Raw genomic sequence first — 24,808 nt, 5'->3', positions numbered from 1 at the left:
CTGTTTGGTCTTCTATAAACCCAAACCCCGGTCTGGTCTGTTTGGTCTTCTATAAACCCCGGTCTGGTCTGTTTGGTCTTCTATAAACCCCGGTCTGGTCTGTTTGGTCTTCTATAAACCCCGGTCTGTCTGTTTGGTCTTCTATAAACCTTCTGGTCTTCTATAAACCCAAACCCGGTCTGGTCTGTTTGGTCTTCTATAAACCCCGGTCTGGTCTGTTTGGTCTTCTATAAACCCCGGTCTGGTCTGTTTGGTCTTCTATAAACCCCGGTCTGGTCTGTTTGGTCTTCTATAAACCCCCGGTCTGGTCTGTTTGGTCTTCTATAAACCCTGGTCTGGTCTGTTTGGTCTTCTATAAACCCTGGTCTGGCCTGTTTGGTCTTCTATAAACCCCGGTCTGGCCTGTTTGGTCTTCTATAAACCCCAAAGCCCGGTCTGGTCTACTTGGTCTTCTCTAAACCCTGGTCTGGTCTGTTTGGTCTTCTATAAAGGGAACTTCTAGAATGCGTACTACATTTGTACGTATTTTGAAGCATGCATCCCTCACCTCTCTGAGTACTGCTGTTAGGCTTGACTGTGCTCCGTCCCTGACTCTCTCCCTCCACATCGGCCCTTGGTGTGAGGTACCTTGTCCCCTGTGCGCCCCAGGAGTCCCTGTCTGGCCAGGAAGGCTGTGAGGGTAGACAGCCTGGCTGAGGCTGGATTGGGGAGTGGGTCAGGAGGGATAGGGTCAGGCGTGGAGCCCCTGGAACCTGTGGAGGGGCAGAGGGTCCCTTCCCCAGATGGCGTCCCCCAGGACTGTGTGTTGGGCCCACTCTGAAACACAGTCTCTGCCATCATGCTCTGGAGAGAGGCAGAGATCTCATCTTGCCCGTCTGGCGTTGCCCTCTCTACCAAACCACCCTGATATCGACCAGGAGACGAGAAGCGTCTGGAACCTACTGGTTTCTGTCCTGGACTACTCAGCCCTGTTGGGAAGAATTTACTAGCATGGTCAGGTTGGTGTGTTACACTGCAGAGAGAAGAGGATAGCTTTCTGATATCCATTGTGTCCAATGTTCTGTTTGGTACCAAAGGGGAAGATGAGAGTTTGCTGGTGGTATCTGACGTGGTATTGTCCTGAGACAGTCTGTCAGAGGGGACTGAGAGGTGACTGGTCTGACCACCAGACTGTACTGTTGACTCTACTGTTGACTGTAGAGGAGCTGGCGACAGCTGGCTTGGCTCTATTCTGTCCTCTGTATTGACCTGTCTGCTCTCCTCTCGTCTCTGAAGCAGACAGTCTCTCCGTCTCAGCTCGTTCTCTGGTTCCACCAAGGGACAGATGTCCTCACCCACTGAGATGAAGGAGTCTTCAGGACTGACTCCATCTTGTGTTTGGGATGGACTTACATCCATGCTCTCCTGCGGAGTGGAGTAGAGTATCACTAAGTACCCTGGGACATCTAATATGATCCTTCCTCTAGCACCCTGGGACATCTAATATGATCCTTCCTCTAAGCACCCTGGGACATCTAATATGATCCTTCCTCTAAGCACCCTGGGACATCTAATATGATCCTTCCTCTAAGCACCCTGGGACATCTAATATGATCCTTCCTCTACCACTAAGCACCCTGGGACATCTAATATGATCCTTCCTCTACCACTAAGCACCCTGGGACATCTAATATGATCCTTCCTCTATCACTAAGCACCCTGGGACATCTAATATGATCCTTCCTCTACCACTAAGCACCCTGGGACATCTAATATAAGATCCTTCCTTCTACCACTAAGCACCCTGGGACATCTAATATGATCCTTCCTCTACCACTAAGCACCCTGGGACATCTAATATGATCCTTCCTCTACCACTAAGCACCCTGGGACATCTAATATGATCCTTCCTCTATCACTAAGTACCACATCTAATATGATCACCCTGGGACATCTAATATGATCCTTCCCCACCTCTACCTGCAGGGTGGAGCTCAAATTAAATTCCTTGGAAGAGTTCCTAGTGATCAAGCTACAACAACAACAACTCAAGAGTGTAACTGTGTAAGAGGTTGACTTTGACACCTGTCCAAACTGGATCAGGGCCTGTAGTCATACACCTTCTCAGAGTAAAGGAGGGCTGATATAGGATCAGTTTGGTCTATTAGATCATCCTAAAAGAATCAGATCGCATGGACAAGATAGATCTGATCCTAGATCAGCCCTCCTTCCTCTGAGACACTTATTCAATTCACATGGAACACCCCCTCCCTCCGGGTTGTGTGTGTTTGACAAAGCCAAGACAAAAGGCCAGCAGGAACGTACCGGTTGGTAACCGATCCCCGTGAAAACATCTTGATCTTGGTTGTAAAAGAGGAAGGACTCGGCTGAAGAGGAAGACTGGTTACCGGCAGCAGGCGTGTTGCTCTCACACCAGGCCCTGAGTACAGACACACCACACAGTCAGAGACTCTTCTATTAACTGACCAATCACAACACTAGGCCAGTCACAAGGCCCTGAGTACAGACACACCACACAGTCCGAGACTCTTCTATTAACTGACCAATCACAACACTAGGCCAGTCACAAGGCCCTGAGTACAGACACACCACACAGTCCGAGACTCTTCTATTAACTGACCAATCACAACACTAGGCCAGTCACCAGGCCCTGAGTACAGACACACCACACAGTCCGAGACTCTTCTATTAACTGACCAATCACAACACTAGGCCAGTCACAAGGCCCTGAGTACAGACACACCACACAGTCAGAGACTCTTCTATTAACTGACCAATCACAACACTAGGCCAGTCACAAGGCCCTGAGTACAGACACACCACACAGTCAGAGACTCTTCTATTAACTGACCAATCACAACACTAGGCCAGTCACAAGGACCTGAGTACAGACACACCACACAGTCTGAGACTCTTCTATTAACTGACCAATCACAACACTAGGCCAGTCACAAGGCCCTGAGTACAGACACACCACACAGTCTGAGACTCTTCTATTAACTGACCAATCACAACACTAGGCCAGTCACAAGGCCCTGAGTACAGACACACCACACAGTCAGAGACTCTTCTATTAACTGACCAATCACAACACTAGGCCAGTCACAAGGCCCTGAGTACAGACACACCACACAGTCAGAGACTCTTCTATTAACTGACCAATCACAACACTAGGCCAGTCACAAGGCCCTGACCAAGACACACACACAGTCAGAGACTCTTCTATTAACTGACCAATCACAACACTAGGCCAGTCACAAGGCCCTGAGTACAGACACACCACACAGTCCGAGACTCTTCTATTAACTGACCAATCACAACACTAGGCCAGTCACAAGGCCCTGAGTACAGACACACCACACAGTCCGAGACTCTTCTATTAACTGACCAATCACAACACTAGGCCAGTCACCTGTCCCCAACTGACCAATCACAACACTAGGCCAGTCACCAGGCCCTGAGTACAGACACACCACACAGTCCGAGACTCTTCTATTAACTGACCAATCACAACACTAAGCCAGTCACCAGTCCCCAACTGACCAATCACAACACTAAGCCAGTCACCAGTCCCCAACTGACCAATCACAACACTAAGCAGTCACCAGTCCCCAACTGACTAAGCCAGTCACCAGTCCCCAACTGAGACAACACTACCACACCAGTCCCCAACTGACCAATCACAACACTAAACCAGTCACCTGTCCCCAACTGACCAATCACAACACTAAACCAGTCACCAGTCCCCAACTGACCAATCATAACACTAGGCCAGTCACCAGTCCCCAACTGACCAATCACAACACTAGGCCAGTCACCAGTCCCCAACTGACCAATCACAACACTAGGCCAGTCACCAGTCCCCAACTGACCAATCACAACACTAGGCCAGTCACCAGTCCCCAACTGACCAATCACAACACTAGGCCAGTCACCAGTCCCCAACTGACCAATCACAACACGAAGCCAGTCACCAGTCCCCAACTGACCAATCACAACACTAAGCCAGTCACCAGTCCCCAACTGACCAATCACAACACTAAGCCAGTCACCAGTCCCCAACTGACCAATCACAACACTAAGCCAGTCACCAGTCCCCAACTGACCAATCACAACACTAAGCCAGTCACCAGTCCCCAACTGACCAATCACAACACTAGGCCAGTCACCAGTCCCCAACTGACCAATCACAACACTAGGCCAGTCACCAGTCCCCAACTGACCAATCACAACACTAAGCCAGTCACCAGTCCCCAACTGACCAATCACAACACTAAGCCAGTCACCAGTCCCCAACTGACCAATCACAACACTAGGCCAGTCACCAGTCCCCAACTGACCAATCACAACACTAGGCCAGTCACCAGTCCCCAACTGACCAATCACAACACTAAGCCAGTGACTGACAGGTTGATGGTATATAGTGGGGCCCTTCTCTCTCACCTGTAGTGACTGACAGGTTGATGGTATATAGTGGGGCCCTTCTCTCTCACCTGTAGTGACTGACAGGTTGATGGTAATAGCGGGGCCCTTCTCTCTCGCCTGTAGTGACTGACAGGTTGATGGTATGTAGTGGGGCCCTTCTCTCTCGCCTGTAGTGACTGACAGGTTGATGGTATATAGTGGGGCCCTTCTCTCTCACCTGTAGTGACTGACAGGCTGATGGTATATAGTGGGGCCCTTCTCTCTCACCTGTAGTGACTGACAGGCTGATGGTATATAGCGGGGCCCTTCTCTCTCACCTGTAGTGACTGACAGGTTGACCAGACTGCTGATGGTATATAGTGGGGCCCTTCTCTCTCACCTGTAGTGACTGACAGGTTGATGGTATATAGTGGGGCCCTTCTCTCTCACCTGTAGTGACTGACAGGTTGATGGTATATAGTGGGGCCCTTCTCTCTCACCTGTAGTGACTGACAGGTTGATGGTATATAGTGGGGCCCTTCTCTCTCACCTGTAGTGACTGACAGGTTGATGGTATATAGTGGGGCCCTTCTCTCTCACCTGTAGTGACTGACAGGTTGATGGTATATAGTGGGGCCCTTCTCTCTCACCTGTAGTGACTGACAGGTTGATGGTAATAGCGGGGCCCTTCTCTCTCACCTGTAGTCAGAACAGTCCTCCAGGGCTCCAGTCAGAGCTGGGATCTGAAACTCCTCTACCTCATGGCACAGCAGCCGCCATTCCCTGCACGACATGGACACAAAAATGGTTGGTATTGACCGATAAGAGCGGCCATTTTGGCTCGCTGCTGTGTTCAGTTTCTCAACTCCCTACTGTACTTGAACACAGAGGGCAGCAACAGGTGTCCACATCTCAGGAAGTTGAGGATGTGTCTGAACATCGCTCCGTCGGCCCTGATCTGGAGACTGTGACCGAATACGATCCAGCTGCTCTTCCTGGGGTTGGACAGGAGCTCTGGGTGCTGGGACAGGGGAGAGAGGAAACGGGGGAGAGAGGAAACGGGGGAGAGAGGACATAGTGCACATGGTTAGGGCTCTTAGTAGTGCACCATATATAAGGAATAGGGTGCCATTAGGGATGTAGAACATCACTACCAGACTTCTACCAGAGCCCTGTTATTATAGTGAACTTCTCTCCTATTCTACCAGAGCCTGTTATTATAGTGGACTTCTCTCCCCCTATTCTACCAGAGCCTGTTATTATAGTGAACTTCTCTCCTATTCTACCAGAGCCTGTTATTATAGTGAACTTCTCTCCTATTCTACCAGAGCCTGTTATTATAGTGAACTTCTCTCCTATTCTACCAGAGCCCTGTTATTATAGTGAACTTCTCTCCTATTCTACCAGAGCCTGTTATTATAGTGAACTTCTCTCCCCCTATTCTACCAGAGCCTGTTATTATAGTGAACTTCTCTCCCCCTATTCTACCAGAGCCCTGTTATTATAGTGAACTTCTCTCCCCCTATTCTACCAGAGCCTGTTATTATAGTGAACTTCTCTCCCCCTATTCTACCAGAGCCTGTTATTATAGTGAACTTCTCTCCCCCTATTCTACCAGAGCCTGTTATTATAGTGAACTTCTCTCCCCCTATTCTACCAGAGCCTGTTATTATAGTGAACTTCTCTCCCCCTATTCTACCAGAGCCTGTTATTATAGTGAACTTCTCTCCCCCTATTCTACCAGAGCCTGTTATTATAGTGAATTTCTCTCCCCCTATTCTACCAGAGCCTGTTATTATAGAGAACTTCTCTCCCCCTATTCTACCAGAGCCTGTTATTATAGTGAACTTCTCTCCCCCTATTCTACCAGCCTGTTATTATAGTGAACTTCTCTCCCCCTATTCTACCAGAGCCTGTTATTATAGTGAACTTCTCTCCCACTATTCTACCAGAGCCTGTTATTATAGTGAACTTCTCTCCTCCTATTCTACCAGAGCCTGTTATTATAGTGAACTTCTCTCACCCTATTCTGCTACTGTCCTACTTACTGCACCTCCCCCTATACTGCACCTCCCCCTATACTGTATGTCTGCTACTACTGGCCTACTTACTGCACCTCCCCCTATACTGTATGTCTGCTACTACTGGCCTACTTACTGCACCTGCTCCTATACTGTATGTCTGCTACTACTGTCCTACTTACTGCACCTCCCCCTATACTGTACTTACTGCACCTCCCCCTATACTGTACTTACTGCACCTCCCCCTATACTGTATGTCTGCTACTACTGTCCTACTTACTGCACCTCCCCTATACTGTACTTACTGCACCTCCCCTATACTGTATGTCTGCTACTACTGTCCTACTTACTGCACCTCCCCCTATACTGTATGTCTGCTACTACTGTCCTACTTACTGCACCTCCCCCTATAGTGTATGTCTGCTACTACTGTCCTACTTACTGCACCTCCCCCTATACTGTACTTACTGCACCTCCCCCTATACTGTATGTCTGCTACTACTGTCCTACTTACTGCACCTCCCTCTATATTGTACTTACTGTACCTCCCCCTATACTGTACTTACTGCACCTCCCTCTATACTGCACTTACTGCACCTCCCTCTATACTGTAGGTCTGCTACTACTGCCCTACTTACTGCACCTCCCTCTATTCTGTACTTACTGCACCTCCCTCTATACTGTAGGTCTGCTACTACTGCCCTACTTACTGCACCTCCCTCTATTCTGTACTTACTGCACCTCCCTCTATACTGTAGGTCTGCTACTACTGCCCTACTTACTGCACCTCCCTCTATATTGTATCTCTGCTACTACTGTGCTACTTACTGCACCTCCCTCTATACTGTACTTACTGCACCTCCCTCTATATTGTATCTCTGCTACTACTGTCCTACTTACTGCACCTCCCTCTATACTGTAGGTCTGCTACTACTGCCCTACTTACTGCACCTCCCTCTATACTGTACTTACTGCACCTCCCTCTATACTGTAGGTCTGCTACTACTGCCCTACTTACTGCACCTCCCTCTATATTGTATCTCTGCTACTACTGTCCTACTTACTGCACCTCCCTCTATACTGTACTTACTGCACCTCCCTCTATACTGTACTTACTGCACCTCCCTCTATACTGTACTTACTGCACCTCCCCCTATACTGTACTTACTGCACCTCCCCCTATACTGTATGTCTGCTACTGTCCACTTACTGCACCTCCCCCTATACTGTATGTCTGCTACTACTGGCCTACTTACTGCACCTCCCCCTATACTGTATGTCTGCTACCACTGGCCTACTTACTGCACCTGCTCCTATACTGTATGTCTGCTACTACTGTCCTACTTACTGCACCTCCCCCTATACTGTACTTACTGCACCTCCCCCTATACTGTACTTACTGCACCTCCCCCTATACTGTATGTCTGCTACTACTGCCCTACTTACTGCACCTCCCTCTATACTGTATGTCTTCTACTGTTCTACTTACTGCACCTCCCTCTATACTGTATGTCTGCTACTGTCCTACTTACTGCACCTCCCCCTATACTGTATGTCTGCTACTGTCCTACTTACTGCACCTCCCTCTATACTGTATGTCTACTACTACTGGCCTACTTACTGCACCTCCCCCTATACTGTATGTCTGCTACTACTGTCCTACTTACTGCACCTCCCCCTATACTGTATGTCTACTACTGTCCTACTTACTGTACCTCCCTCTATACTGTATGTCTGCTACTGTCCTACTTACTGCACTCCCCCTATACTGTATGTCTGCACCTCCTATACTGTACTTACTGCACCTCCCCCTATACTGTATGTCTGCTACTGTCCTACTTACTGCACCTCCCCTATACTGTATGTCTGCTACTGTCCTACTTACTGCACCTCCCTATACTGTATGTCTGCTACTGTCCTACTTACTGCACCTCCCCTATACTGTACTGCACCTCCCCTATACTGTATGTCTGCTACTACTGGCTACTGGCCTACTTACTGCACCTCTGTACTTACTGCACCTATACTGTATGTCTTCTACTGTCCTACTTACTGCACCTCTGTATGTCTACTACTGCCCTACTTACTGCACCTCCCTCTATACTGTATGTCTTTTACTGTTCTACTTACTGCACCTCCCTCTATACTGTATGTCTGCTACTGTCCTACTTACTGCACCTCCCCCTATACTGTATGTCTGCTACTGTCCTACTTACTGCACCTCCCCCTATACTGTATGTCTGCTACTGTCCTACTTACTGCACCTCCCTCTATACTGTATGTCTACTACTACTGGCCTACTTACTGCACCTCCCCCTATACTGTATGTCTGCTACTACTGGCCTACTTACTGCACCTCCCCCTATACTGTATGTCTACTACTGTCCTACTTACTGTACCTCCCTCTATACTGTATGTCTGCTACTAATGTCCTACTTACTGCACCTCCCCCTATACTGTACTTACTGCACCTCCCCCTATACTGTACTTACTGCACCTCCCCTATACTGTATGTCTGCTACTACTGTCCTACTTACTGCACCTCCCCTATACTGTATGTCTGCTACTGTCCTACTTACTGCACCTCCCCTATACTGTACTTACTGCACCTCCCCCTATACTGTATGTCTACTACTGTCCTACTTACTGCACCTCCCCTATACTGTGTCTGCTACTGTCCTACTTACTGCACCTCCCTATACTGTATGTCTGCTACTACTGTCCTACTTACTGCACCTCCCCCTATACTGTACTTACTGCACCTCCCCCTATACTGTATGTCTGCTACTACTGTCCTACTTACTGCACCTCCCCCTATAGTGTATGTCTGCTACTACTGTCCTACTTACTGCACCTCCCCCTATACTGTACTTACTGCACCTCCCCCTATACTGTATGTCTGCTACTACTGTCCTACTTACTGCACCTCCCTCTAAATTGTACTTACTGTACCTCCCCCTATACTGTACTTACTGCACCTCCCTCTATACTGCACCTCCCTCTATACTGTATGTCTGCTACTACTGTCCTACTTACTGCACCTCCCCCTATACTGTATGTCTACTACTACTGCCCTACTTACTGCACCTCCCTCTATACTGTATGTCTTCTACTGTCCTACTTACTGCACCTCCCTCTATACTGTATGTCTACTACTGTTCTACTTACTGCACCTCCCCCTATACTGTATGTCTACTACTGTCCTACTTACTGCACCTCCCCCTATACTGTATGTCTGCTACTACTGCCCTACTTACTGCACCTCCCTCTATACTGTACTTACTGCACCTCCCCCTATACTGTACTTACTGCACCTCCCTCTATACTGTACTTACTGCACCTCCCTCTATACTGTACTTACTGCACCTCCCTCTACACTGTACTTACTGCACCTCCCCCTATACTGTATGTCTGCTACTGTCCTACTTACTGCACCTCCCTCTATACTGTACTTACTGCACCTCCCTATACTGTACTTACTGCACCTCCCCCTATACTGTATGTCTACTGCTACTGTCCTACTTACTGCACCTCCCTCTATACTGTACTTACTGCACCTCCCCCTATACTGTACTTACTGCACCTCCCCCTATACTTCAGCAGTACTGTATCATTTTTAATCATTTTAGTCAATAAGATTCTTGCTACGTAGCTTAACTTTCTGAACATTCGAGACGTGTAGTCCACTTGTCATTCCAATCTCCTTTGCATTAGCGTAGCCTCTTCTGTAGCCTGTCAACTATGTGTCTGTCTATCCCTGTTCTCTCCTCTCTGCACAGACCATACAAACGCTCCACACCGCGTGGCCGCTGCCACCCTAATCTGGTGGTCCCAGCGCGCACGACCCACGTGGAGTTCCAGGTCTCCGGTAGCCTCTGGAACTGCCGATCTGCAGCCAACAAGGCAGAGTTCATCTCAGCCTATGCCTCCCTCCAGTCCCTCGACTTCTTGGCACTGACAGAAACATGGATCACCACAGATAACACTGCTACTCCTACTGCTCTCTCTTCGTCCGCCCACGTGTTCTCGCACACCCAGAGAGCTTCTGGTCAGCGGGGTGGTGGCATAGGGATCCTTATCTCTCCCATGTGGTCATTCTCTCTTTCTCCCCTTACCCATCTGTCTATCGCCTCCTTTGAATTTCATGCTGTCACAGTTACCAGCCCTTTCAAGCTTAACATCCTTATCATTTATCGCCCTCCAGGTCCCCTCGGAGAGTTCATCAATGAGCTTGATGCCTTGATAAGCTCCTTTCCTGAGGACGGCTCACCTCTCACAGTTCTGGGCGACTTTAACCTCCCCACGTCTACCTTTGACTCATTCCTCTCTGCCTCCTTCTTTCCACTCCTCTCCTCTTTGACCTCACCCTCTCACCTTCCCCCTACTCACAAGGCAGGCAATACGCTCGACCTCATCTTTACTAGATGCTGTTCTTCCACTAACCTCATTGCAACTTCCTCCAAGTCTCCGACCACTACCTTGTATCCTTTTCCCTCTCGCTCTCATCCAACACTTCCCACACTGCCCCTACTGGATGGTATCGCGCCGTCCCAACCTTCGCTCTCTCTCCCCGCTACTCTCTCCTCTTCCATCCTATCATCTCTTCCCTCTGCTCAAACCTTCTCCAACCTATCTCCTGATTCTGCCTCCTCAACCCTCCTCTCCTCCCTTTCTGCATCCTTTGACTCTCTATGTCCCCTATCTTCCAGGCCGGCTCGGTCCTCCCCTCCCCGCTCCGTGGCTTGACGACTCAATGCGAGCTCACAGAACAGGGCTCCGGAAGGCCGAGCGGAAATGGAGGAAAACTCGCCTCCCTGCGGACCTGGCATCCTTTCACTCCCTCCTCTCTACATTTTCCTCCTCTGTCTCTGCTGCTAAAGCCACTTTCTACCACTCTAAATTCCAAGCATCTGCCTCTAAACCTAGGAAGCTCTTTGCCACATTCTCCTCCCTCCTGAATCCTCCTCCCCCTCCCCCCCTCCTCCTCCCTCTCTACAGATGACTTCGTCAACCATTTTGAAAAGAAGATCGACGACATCCGATCCTCGTTTGCTAAGTCAAACAACACCGCTGGTTCTGCTCACACTGCCCTACCCTGTGCTCTGACCTCTTTCTCCCCTCTCTCTCCAGATGAAATCTCGCGTCTTGTGACGGCCGGCCGCCCAACAACCTGCCCGCTCGACCCTATCCCCTCCTCTCTTCTCCAGACCATTTCCGGAGACCTTCTCCCTTACCTCACCTCGCTCATCAACTTATCCCTGACCGCTGGCTACGTCCCTTCCGTCTTCAAGAGAGCGAGAGTTGCACCCCTTCTGAAAAAAACCTACACTCGATCCCTCCGATGTCAACAACTACAGACCAGTATCCCTTCTTTCTTTTCTCTCCAAAACTCTTGAACGTGCCGTCCTTGGTCAGCTCTCCCGCTATCTCTCTCAGAATGACCTTCTTGATCCAAATCAGTCAGGTTTCAAGACTAGTCATTCAACTGAGACTGCTCTTCTCTGTATCACGGAGGCGCTCCGCACCGCTAAAGCTAACTCTCTCTCCTCTGCTCTCATCCTTCTAGACCTATCGGCTGCCTTCGATACTGTGAACCATCAGATCCTCCTCTCCACCCTCTCCGAGTTGGGCATCTCCGGCGCGGCCCACGCTGATTGCATCCTACCTGACAGGTCGCTCCTACCAGGTGGCGTGGCGAGAATCTGTCTCCTCACCACGCGCTCTCACCACTGGTGTCCCCAGGGCTCTGTTCTAGGCCCTCTCCTATTCTCGCTATACACCAAGTCACTTGGCTCTGTCATAACCTCACATGGTCTCTCCTATCATTGCTATGCAGACGACACACAATTAATCTTCTCCTTTCCCCCTTCTGATGACCAGGTGGCGAATCGCATCTCTGCATGTCTGGCAGACATATCAGTGTGGATGACGGATCACCACCTCAAGCTGAACTTCGGCAAGACGGAGCTGCTCTTCCTCCCGGGAAGGACTGCCCGTTCCATGATCTCGCCATCACGGTTGACAACTCCATTGTGTCCTCCTCCCAGAGCGCTAAGAACCTTGGCGTGATCCTGGACAACAAACTGTCGTTCTCAACTAACATCAAGGCGGTGGCCCGTTCCTGTAGGTTCATGCTCTACAACATCCGCAGAGTACGACCCTGCCTCACACAGGAAGCGGCGCAGGTCCTAATCCAGGCACTTGTCATCTCCCGTCTGGATTACTGCAACTCGCTGTTGGCTGGGCTCCCTGCCTGTGCCATTAAACCCCTACAACTCATCCAGAACGCCGCAGCCCGTCTAGTGTTCAACCTTCCCAAGTTCTCTCACGTCACCCCACTCCTCCGCTCTCTCCACTGGCTTCCAGTTGAAGCTCGCATCCGCTACAAGACCATGGTGCTTGCCTACGGAGCTGTGAGGGGAACGGCACCTCAGTACCTCCAGGCTCTGATCAGGCCCTACACCCAAATAAGGGCACTGCGTTCATCCACCTCTGGCCTGCTCGCCTCCCTACCACTGAGGAAGTACAGTTCCCGCTCAGCTCAGTCAAAACTGTTCGCTGCTCTGGCTCCCCAATGGTGGAACAAACTCCCTCACGACGCCAGGACAGCGGAGTCAATCACCACCTTCCGGAGACACCTGAAACCCCACCTCTTTAAGGAATACCTAGGATAGGATAAAGTAATCCTTCTCACCCCCCCCCCCTTAAAATATTTAGATGCACTATTGTAAAGTGGTTGTTCCACTGGATGTCATAAGGTGAATGCACCAATTTGTAAGTCGCTCTGGATAAGAGCGTCTGCTAAATGACTTAAATGTAGCTCAGTTGGTAGAGCATGGCGCTTGTAACGCCAGGGTAGTGGGTTCGATTCCCGGGACCACCCATACGTAGAATGTATGCACACATGACTGTAAGTCGATTTGGATAAAAGCGTCTGCTAAATGGCATATATTATTATTATTATTATTAAATGTATACTGTATGTCTACTGCTACTGTCCTACTTACTGCACCTCCCCCTATACTGTACTTACTGTACCTCCCCCTATACTGTACTTACTGCACCTCCCCCTATACTGTACTTACTGCACCTCCCCCTATACTGTACTTACTGCACCTCCCCCTATACTGTATGTCTACTGCTACTGTCCTACTTACTGCACCTCAGTTAACCCACTGTTCCCCATCATTGTAAATAAACATTTGTTCTTAACTGACTTGCCTAATAAAACAATAAATCAAGTTCAAATATAACCCCTCTTGTCTGTAGTTTGAGCTGATTCCAGAGACTGTGGAGGAGGGAACAGGAGTGGCACAGTACCTTTAACAGGGTTTTGTAGTAAGTGGCGTACCAGTGTGTTCCCACATAAACTTTAACAACTTTATAAATGCTGAACGTTGCCACTGAGGCGGACCAGGGCCCTGCTGTAAAACACCCTGTAAAACACAGACAGAGAGACAGAGAGAGAGAGAGACAGAAAGAAAGACAGAGAGAGAGAGACAGAGATGGAGAGAGACAGAGATGGAGAGAGACAGAGAGAGAGAAAGAAAGAGAGAGAGAAAGAAAGACAGAGAGCGAGAGAGACAGAGAGAAAGAAAGACACAGAGAGAGACATTCACTTTATATATTATCTACCTCACTTGCTTTGGCAATGTTAACACGTGTGTGTGTGTGTGTGTGTGTGTGTGTGTGTGTGTGTGTGTGTGTGTGTGTGTGTGTGTGTGTGTGTGTGTGTGTGTGTGTGTGTGTGTGTGTGTGTGTGTGTGTGTGTGTGTGTGTGTGTGTGTGTGTGTGTGTGTGTGTGTGTGTGTGTGTGTGTGTGTGTTCCCTCACTGCCTCTGGTCCTGTGTAGGAACTCCCACAGTGCATCTCTGAAGGTGTGGTAGGCCTCATCCTGCCTGTCCAGGTACTCACACAACCCCGGCAGCTCACACTGCCTCTCTGTCAGCGGGACACGACTCGTCCCTAACCAGTTCCTGCAACATCCCCCAATGGGAATGACAGTTTTAGGGTCTGTTCACACTGCTCACCGCAACAACAAACAAAACACTACGTCAGAAAGGAAGCCGTTTCATTGGTTGTAAGCTGTGCAAGGTTGCAATTGAACCAATGAAAAGGCTTTTCCCAGTGTGACTGGCCCGTTATGAGGAGCATGAACATTAAATCCACGTTAGATAACGACACAACGCTGCTGTTCACCGTCTCTCCAGCAGCTACAGTCACGTCAGTCACTGAATTACATTATGATCACCACTAGAGTAGGGCCAGGAGTTTTACCGGACCACTAGAATAGGGCCAGGAGTTTTACCGGACCACTGGAGTAGGGCCAGGAGTGTTACCGGACCACTGGAGTAGGGCCAGGAGTTTTACCGGACCACTAGAATAGGGCCAGGAGTTTTACCGGACCACTGGAGTAGGGCCAGGAGTGTTACCGGACCACTGGAGTAGGGCCAGGAGTTTTACCGGACCACTAGAATAGGGCCAGGAGTTTGACCGGACCACTGGAGTAGGGCCAGGAGTTTTACCGGACCACTGGAGTAGGGCCAGGAGTTTGACCGGACCACTGGAGTAGGGCCAGGAGTTTTACCGGACCACTAGAATAGGGCCAGGAGTTTTACCGGACCACTGGAGTAGGGCCAGGAGTGTTACCGGACCACTGGAGTAGGGCCAGGAGTTTTACCGGACCACTAGAATAGGGCCAGGAGTTTGACCGGACCACTGGAGTAGGGCCAGGAGTTTTACCGGACCTCTAGAATAGGGCCAGGAGTTTTACCGGACCACTGGAATAGGGCCAGGAGTTTTAATGGACCACTGGAATAGGGCCAGGAGTTTTACCGGACCTCTAGAATAGGGCCAGGGGTTTTACCGGACCTCTAGAATAGGGCCAGGGGTTTTACCGGACCACTGGAATAGGGCCAGGAGTTTTACCGGACCTCTAGAATATGGCCAGGGGTTTTACTGGACCACTGGAATAGGGCCAGGAGTTTTACCGGACCACTGGAATAGGGCCAGGAGTTTTACCACCACTGGAATAGGGCCAGGAGTTTTACCGGACCTCTAGAATAGGGCCAGGAGTTTTACCGGACCTCTAGAATAGGGCCAGGAGTTTTACCGGACCACTGGAATAGGGCCAGGAGTTTTACCGGACCACTGGAATAGGGCCAGGAGTTTTACCGGACCACTGGAATAGGGCCTAGTTTCCTAGTCAGTAGGTATAGACGACTACAGGGGCCCAGAGTGTTTCCTAGTCAGTAGGTATAGACAACAGGGGCCCAGAGTGTTTCCTAGTCAGTAGGTATAGACAACAGGGGCCCAGAGTGTTTCCTAGTCAGTAGGTAGACGACAACAGGGGCCCCAGAGTGTTTCCTAGTCAGTAGGTATAGACGACAACAGGGGCCCAGAGTGTTTCCTAGTCAGTAGGTATAGACAACAGGGGCCCAGAGTGTTTCCTAGTCAGTAGGTATAGACTACAACAGGGGCCCAGAGTGTTTCCTAGTCAGTAGGTATAGACAACAGGGGCCCAGAGTGTTTCCTAGTCAGTAGGTATAGACGACAACAGGGGCCCCAGAATGTTTCCTAGTCAGTAGGTATAGACAACAGGGGCCCCAGAGTGTTTCCTAGTCAGTAGGTACAGACTACAACAGGGGCCCCAGAGTGTTTCCTAGTCAGTAGTTATAGACGACAACAGGGGCCCAGAGTGTTTCCTAGTCAGTAGGTATAGACGACAGGGGCCCAGAGTGTTTCCTAGTCAGTAGGTATAGACAACAGGGCCCAAGAGTGTTTCCTAGTCAGTAGGTATAGACGACAACAGGGGCCCCAGAGTGTTTCCTAGTCAGTAGGTATAGACAACAGGGGCCCCAGAGTGTTTCCTAGTCAGTAGGTATAGACGACAGGGGCCCAGAGTGTTTCCTAGTCAGGTCAGTAGATCAGGAGACTCCTGTCTCTAATCATCACTGATAATGGAGAGACTTGTTGCTCCATATCATAATGGCCTCCTGTAGGATAAATAAAGTCTATGTGAATTGGGTGGACTTACTCCACGTGCTGGAAGACCACCCCGTTGCCAGAGAGATGCAGCCTGCTGCCCTCCACGTTACTGTCCACACAGAGCTGTCCCAGAGCCGAGTCCTGGTACCTCACCAACAGGTCAAAGGTCATAATGTACAGAGGTTGAGGGGACAACTGATGCTGCTGCTGTTGTTGCTGTTGCTTCATCTGAGGGCAGCCATCTTGAGGCTGCATGATGTCATCACCAATCAATTCTGTGGTAGGAATGACACGCTGTAGTTACTATAGACCAGAGCCCTGTTCCCTATATAGTGGTACTACTATAGACCAGAGCCCTGTTCCCTATATAGTGGTACTACTATAGACCAGAGCCCTATTCCCTATATAGTGGTACTACTATAGACCAGAGCCCTGTTCCCTATATAGTGGTACTACTATAGACCAGAGCCCTATTCCCTATATAGTGGTACTACTATAGACCAGAGCCCTATTCCCTATATAGTGGTACTACTATAGACCAGAGCCCTGTTCCCTATATAGTGGTACTACTATAGACCAGAGCCCTATTCCCTATATAGTGGTACTACTATAGACCAGAGCCCTGTTCCCTATATAGTGGTACTACTATAGACCAGAGCCCTATTCCCTATATAGTGGTACTACTATAGACCAGAGCCCTATTCCCTATATAGTGGTACTACTATAGACCAGAGCCCTATTCCCTATATAGTGGTACTACTATAGACCAGAGCCCTGTTCCCTATATAGTGGTACTACTATAGACCAGAGCCCTGTTCCCTATATAGTGGTACTACTATAGACCAGAGCCCTGTTCCCTATATAGTGGTACTACTATAGACCAGAGCCCTGTTCCCTATATAGTGGTACTACTATAGACCAGAGCCCTGTTCCCTATATAGTGGTACTACTATAGACCAGAGCCCTGTTCCCTATATAGTGGTACTACTATAGACCAGAGCCCTGTTCCCTATATAGTGGTACTACTATAGACCAGAGCCCTGTTCCCTATATAGTGGTACTACTATAGACCAGAGCCCTGTTCCCTATATAGTGGTACTACTATAGACCAGAGCCCTATTCCCTATATAGTACACTACTATAGACCAGGGCCCTATTCCCTATATAGTGGTACTACTATAGACCAGAGCCCTGTTCCCTATATAGTGGTACTACTATAGACCAGAGCCCTGTTCCCTATATAGTGGTACTACTATAGATCAGAGCCCTGTTCCCTATATAGTGGTACTACTATAGACCAGAGCCCTATTCCTATATAGTGGTACTACTATAGACCAGAGCCCTGTTCCCTATATAGTGGTACTACTATAGACCAGAGCCCTATTCCCTATATAGTGGTACTACTATAGACCAGAGCCCTATTCCCTATATAGTGGTACTACTATAGACCAGAGCCCTATTCCCTATATAGTGGTACTACTATAGACCAGAGCCCTGTTCCCTATATAGTGGTACTACTATAGACCAGAGCCCTGTTCCCTATATAGTGGTACTACTATAGACCAGAGCCCTGTTCCCTATATAGTGGTACTACTATAGACCAGAGCCCTGTTCCCTATGTAGTGGTACTACTATAGACCAGAGCCCTATTCCCTATATAGTGGTACTACTATAGACCAGAGCCCTGTTCCCTATATAGTGGTACTACTATAGACCAGAGCCCTGTTCCCTATATAGTACACTACTATAGACCAGAGCCCTATTCCTATATAGTGGTACTACTATAGACCAGAGCCCTATTCCCTATATAGTGGTACTACTATAGACCAGAGCCCTGTTCCCTATATAGTGGTACTACTATAGACCAGAGCCCTATTCCCTATATAGTGGTACTACTATAGACCAGAGCCCTGTTCCCTATATAGTGGTACTACTATAGACCAGAGACCTATTCCCTATATAGTGGTACTACTATAGACCAGAGCCCTGTTCCCTATATAGTGGTACTACTATAGACCAGAGCCCTATTCCCTATATAGTGGTACTACTATAGACCAGAGCCCTGTTCCCTATATAGTGGTACTACTATAGACCAGAGCCCTATTCCCTATATAGTGGTACTACTATAGACCAGAGCCCTATTCCCTATATAGTGCACTACTATAGACCAGAGCCCTATTCCCTATATAGTGGTACTACTATAGACCAGAGCCCTGTTCCCTATATAGTGGTACTACTATAGACCAGAGCCCTGTTCCCTATATAGTGGTACTACTATAGACCAGAGCCCCATTCCCTATATAGTGGTACTACTATAGACCAGAGCCCTATTCCCTATATAGTGGTACTACTATAGACCAGAGCCCTATTCCCTATATAGTGGTACTACTATAGACCAGAGCCCTATTCCCTATATAGTGGTACTACTATAGACCAGAGCCCTGTTCCCTATATAGTGGTACTACTATAGACCAGAGCCCTATTCCCTATATAGTGGTACTACTATAGACCAGAGCCCTATTCCCTATATAGTGGTACTACTATAGACCAGAGCCCTGTTCCCTATATAGTGGTACTGCTATAGACCAGAGCCCTATTCCCTATATAGTGGTACTACTATAGACCAGAGCCCTATTCCCTATATAGTGGTACTACTATAGACCAGAGCCCTGTTCCCTATATAGTGGTACTACTATAGACCAGAGCCCTATTCCTATATAGTGGTACTACTATAGACCAGAGCCCTATTCCCTATATAGTGGTACTACTATAGACCAGAGCCCTGTTCCCTATATAGTGGTACTACTATAGACCAGAGCCCTATTCCCTATATAGTGGTACTACTATAGACCAGAGCCCTGTTCCCTATATAGTGGTACTACTATAGACCAGAGCCCTGTTCCCTATATAGTGGTACTACTATAGACCAGAGCCCTGTTCCCTATATAGTGGTACTACTATAGACCAGAGCCCTATTCCCTATATAGTGGTACTACTATAGACCAGAGCCCTGTTCCCTATATAGTGGTACTACTATAGACCAGAGCCCTGTTCCCTATATAGTGGTACTACTATAGACCAGAGCCCTGTTCCCTATATAGTGGTACTACTATAGACCAGAGCCCTATTCCCTATATAGTGGTACTACTATAGACCAGAGCCCTGTTCCCTATATAGTGGTACTACTATAGACCAGAGCCCTATTCCCTATATAGTGGTACTACTATAGACCAGAGCCCTATTCCCTATATAGTGGTACTACTATAGACAAGAGCCCTATTCCCTATATAGTGGTACTACTATAGACCAGAGCCCTGTTCCCTATATAGTGGTACTACTATAGACCAGAGCCCTATTCCCTATATAGTGGTACTACTATAGACCAGAGCCCTGTTCCCTATATAGTGGTACTACTATAGACAAGAGCCCTATTCCCTATATAGTGGTACTACTATAGACCAGAGCCCTGTTCCCTATATAGTGGTACTACTATAGACCAGAGCCCTATTCCCTATATAGTGGTACTACTATAGACCAGAGCCCTGTTCCCTATATAGTGGTACTACTATAGACCAGAGCCCTATTCCCTATATAGTGGTACTACTATAGACCAGAGCCCTGTTCCCTATATAGTGGTACTACTATAGACCAGAGCCCTATTCCCTATATAGTGGTACTACTATAGACCAGAGCCCTATTCCCTATATGGTGGTACTACTATAGACCAGAGCCCTGTTCCCTATATAGTGGTACTACTATAGACCAGAGCCCTGTTCCCTATATAGTGGTACTACTATAGACCAGAGCCCTGTTCCTATATAGTGGTACTACTATAGACCAGAGCCCTATTCCCTATATGGTGGTACTACTATAGACCAGAGCCCTATTCCCTATATAGTGGTACTACTATAGACCAGAGCCCTGTTCCCTATATAGTGGTACTACTATAGACCAGAGCCCTGTTCCCTATATAGTGGTACTACTATAGACCAGAGCCCTGTTCCCTATATAGTGGTACTACTATAGACCAGAGCCCTGTTCCCTATATAGTGGTACTACTATAGACCAGAGCCCTGTTCCCTATATAGTGGTACTACTATAGACCAGAGCCCTGTTCCCTATATAGTGGTACTACTATAGACCAGAGCCCTGTTCCCTATATAGTGGTACTACTATAGACCAGAGCCCTGTTCCCTATATAGTGGTACTACTATAGACCAGAGCCCTGTTCCCTATATAGTGGTACTACTATAGACCAGAGCCCTGTTCCCTATATAGTGGTACTACTATAGACCAGAGCCCTATTCCCTATATAGTACACTACTATAGACCAGGGCCCTATTCCCTATATAGTGGTACTACTATAGACCAGAGCCCTGTTCCCTATATAGTGGTACTACTATAGACCAGAGCCCTATTCCTATATAGTGGTACTACTATAGACCAGAGCCCTATTCCCTATATAGTGGTACTACTATAGACCAGAGCCCTGTTCCCTATATAGTGGTACTACTATAGACCAGAGCCCTATTCCCTATATAGTGGTACTACTATAGACCAGAGCCCTATTCCCTATATAGTGGTACTACTATAGACCAGAGCCCTATTCCCTATATAGTGGTACTACTATAGACCAGAGCCCTGTTCCCTATATAGTGGTACTACTATAGACCAGAGCCCTGTTCCCTATATAGTGGTACTACTATAGACCAGAGCCCTGTTCCCTATATAGTGGTACTACTATAGACCAGAGCCCTGTTCCCTATGTAGTGGTACTACTATAGACCAGAGCCCTATTCCCTATATAGTGGTACTACTATAGACCAGAGCCCTGTTCCCTATATAGTGGTACTACTATAGACCAGAGCCCTGTTCCCTATATAGTACACTACTATAGACCAGAGCCCTATTCCCTATATAGTGGTACTACTATAGACCAGAGCCCTATTCCCTATATAGTGGTACTACTATAGACCAGAGCCCTGTTCCCTATATAGTGGTACTACTATAGACCAGAGCCCTATTCCCTATATAGTGGTACTACTATAGACCAGAGCCCTGTTCCTATATAGTGGTACTACTATAGACCAGAGACCTATTCCCTATATAGTGGTACTACTATAGACCAGAGCCCTGTTCCTATATAGTGGTACTACTATAGACCAGAGCCCTATTCCCTATATAGTGGTACTACTATAGACCAGAGCCCTGTTCCCTATATAGTGGTACTACTATAGACCAGAGCCCTATTCCCTATATAGTGGTACTACTATAGACCAGAGCCCTATTCCCTATATAGTGCACTACTATAGACCAGAGCCCTATTCCCTATATAGTGGTACTACTATAGACCAGAGCCCTGTTCCCTATATAGTGGTACTACTATAGACCAGAGCCCTGTTCCCTATATAGTGGTACTACTATAGACCAGAGCCCCATTCCCTATATAGTGGTACTACTATAGACCAGAGCCCTATTCCTATATAGTGGTACTACTATAGACCAGAGCCCTATTCCCTATATAGTGGTACTACTATAGACCAGAGCCCTATTCCCTATATAGTGGTACTACTATAGACCAGAGCCCTGTTCCCTATATAGTGGTACTACTATAGACCAGAGCCCTATTCCCTATATAGTGGTACTACTATAGACCAGAGCCCTATTCCTATATAGTGGTACTACTATAGACCAGAGCCCTGTTCCCTATATAGTGGTACTGCTATAGACCAGAGCCCTATTCCCTATATAGTGGTACTACTATAGACCAGAGCCCTATTCCCTATATAGTGGTACTACTATAGACCAGAGCCCTGTTCCTATATAGTGGTACTACTATAGACCAGAGCCCTATTCCCTATATAGTGGTACTACTATAGACCAGAGCCCTATTCCCTATATAGTGGTACTACTATAGACCAGAGCCCTGTTCCCTATATAGTGGTACTACTATAGACCAGAGCCCTATTCCTATATAGTGGTACTACTATAGACCAGAGCCCTGTTCCCTATATAGTGGTACTACTATAGACCAGAGCCCTATTCCCTATATAGTGGTACTACTATAGACCAGAGCCCTATTCCTATATGGTGGTACTACTATAGACCAGAGCCCTGTTCCCTATATAGTGGTACTACTATAGACCAGAGCCCTGTTCCTATATAGTGGTACTACTATAGACCAGAGCCCTGTTCCCTATATAGTGGTACTACTATAGACCAGAGCCCTATTCCTATATGGTGGTACTACTATAGACCAGAGCCCTATTCCCTATATAGTGGTACTACTATAGACCAGAGCCCTGTTCCCTATATAGTGGTACTACTATAGACCAGAGCCCTGTTCCCTATATAGTGGTACTACTATAGACCAGAGCCCTGTTCCCTATATAGTGGTACTACTATAGACCAGAGCCCTATTCCCTATATAGTGGTACTACTATAGACCAGAGCCCTGTTCCCTATATAGTGGTACTACTATAGACCAGAGCCCTATTCCCTATATGGTGGTACTACTATAGACCAGAGCCCTATTCCTATATAGTGGTACTACTATAGACCAGAGCCCTGTTCCCTATATAGTGGTACTACTATAGACCAGAGCCCTGTTCCCTATATAGTGGTACTACTATAGACCAGAGCCCTGTTCCTATATAGTGGTACTACTATAGACCAGAGCCCTATTCCCTATATAGTGGTACTACTATAGACCAGAGCCCTGTTCCCTATATAGTGGTACTACTATAGACCAGAGCCCTGTTCCCTATATAGTGGTACTACTATAGACCAGAGCCCTGTTCCCTATATAGTGGTACTACTATAGACCAGAGCCCTGTTCCCTATATAGTGGTACTACTATAGACCAGAGCCCTGTTCCCTATATAGTGGTACTACTATAGACCAGAGCCCTATTCCCTATATAGTGGTACTACTATAGACCAGAGCCCTGTTCCCTATATAGTGGTACTACTATAGACCAGAGCCCTGTTCCCTATATAGTGGTACTACTATAGACCAGAGCCCTATCCCCTATATAGTGGTACTACTATAGACCAGAGCCCTATTCCTATATAGTGGTACTACTATAGACCAGAGCCCTGTTCCCTATATAGTGGTACTACTATAGACCAGAGCCCTATTCCCTATATAGTGGTACTACTATAGACCAGAGCCCTGTTCCCTATATAGTGGTACTACTATAGACCAGAGCCCTGTTCCCTATATAGTGGTACTACTATAGACCAGAGCCCTGTTCCCTATATAGTGGTACTACTATAGACCAGAGCCCTGTTCCCTATATAGTGGTACTACTATAGACCAGAGCCCTGTTCCCTATATAGTGGTACTACTATAGACCAGAGCCCTATTCCCTATATAGTGGTACTACTATAGACCAGAGCCCTGTTCCCTATATAGTGGTACTACTATAGACCAGAGCCCTATTCCCTATATAGTGGTACTACTATAGACCAGAGCCCTGTTCCCTATATAGTGGTACTACTATAGACCAGAGCCCTGTTCCCTATATAGTGGTACTACTATAGACCAGAGCCCTATTCCCTATATAGTGGTACTACTATAGACCAGAGCCCTATTCCCTATATAGTGGTACTACTATAGACCAGAGCCCTATTCCCTATATAGTGGTACTACTATAGACCAGAGCCCTGTTCCCTATATAGTGGTACTACTATAGACCAGAGCCCTGTTCCCTATATAGTGGTACTACTATAGACCAGAGCCCTATTCCCTATATAGTGGTACTACTATAGACCAGAGCCCTGTTCCCTATATAGTGGTACTACTATAGACCAGAGCCCTGTTCCCTATATAGTGGTACTACTATAGACCAGGGCCCTATTCCCTATATAGTGGTACTACTATAGACCAGGGCCCTGTTCCCTATATAGTGGTACTACTATAGACCAGAGCCCTGTTCCCTATATAGTGGTACTACTATAGACCAGAGCCCTATATAGTGGTACTACTATAGACCAGAGCCCTATTCCTATATAGTGGTACTACTATAGACCAGAGCCCTGTTCCCTATATAGTGGTACTACTATAGACCAGAGCCCTATTCCCTATATAGTGGTACTACTATAGACCAGAGCCCTATATAGTGGTACTACTATAGACCAGAGCCCTGTTCCCTATATAGTGGTACTACTATAGACCAGAGCCCTGTTCCTATATAGTGGTACTACTATAGACCAGGGCCCTATTCCCTATATAGTGGTACTACTATAGACCAGGGCCCTGTTCCCTATATAGTGGTACTACTATAGACCAGAGCCCTGTTCCCTATATAGTGGTACTACTATAGACCAGAGCCCTATATAGTGGTACTACTATAGACCAGAGCCCTATTCCCTATATAGTGGTACTACTATAGA

The 24,808-nt window shown here is 47.7% G+C and overlaps 2 protein-coding genes across 2 annotated transcripts in view; both read right to left on the bottom strand.

Annotated features, from left to right (window-relative positions):
* Window positions 1-627: 627 nt before the first annotated feature.
* On the bottom strand, window positions 628-5,287 carry LOC124026540 (the record flags this gene model as incomplete). The annotated part of the gene is made up of 3 exons (XM_046339455.1): window positions 5,104-5,287; window positions 2,305-2,419; window positions 628-1,404 (listed from the first exon to the last, which is right to left on the bottom strand). Coding segments are annotated over exons 1-3 (987 nt in total), but the record flags the coding sequence as incomplete, so codon positions are not given.
* An 8,966-nt stretch (window positions 5,288-14,253) lies between these two features.
* Window positions 14,254-24,808, bottom strand: part of LOC124026539 (BTB/POZ domain-containing protein KCTD19-like) — a gene marked incomplete at its 3' end in the record, with an annotated part of 21,679 nt that continues 11,124 nt past the window's right edge. The window contains exons 6-7 of the mRNA XM_046339453.1: window positions 16,462-16,687; window positions 14,254-14,401 (exon numbers count right to left, since the gene is read on the bottom strand). Coding sequence (XP_046195409.1) covers window positions 14,254-14,401; window positions 16,462-16,687 — 374 coding nt within the window. The remainder of the gene's footprint in view (window positions 14,402-16,461; window positions 16,688-24,808) is intronic.

This window comes from Oncorhynchus gorbuscha, unplaced genomic scaffold, assembly GCF_021184085.1.
Source record: "Oncorhynchus gorbuscha isolate QuinsamMale2020 ecotype Even-year unplaced genomic scaffold, OgorEven_v1.0 Un_scaffold_2753, whole genome shotgun sequence".
In the NCBI taxonomy this organism is placed as follows: domain Eukaryota; kingdom Metazoa; phylum Chordata; class Actinopteri; order Salmoniformes; family Salmonidae; genus Oncorhynchus; species Oncorhynchus gorbuscha.
The sequence above is the reverse complement of the archived record's forward strand: the minus strand, read 5'-3'. Positions and strand labels throughout refer to the sequence as shown.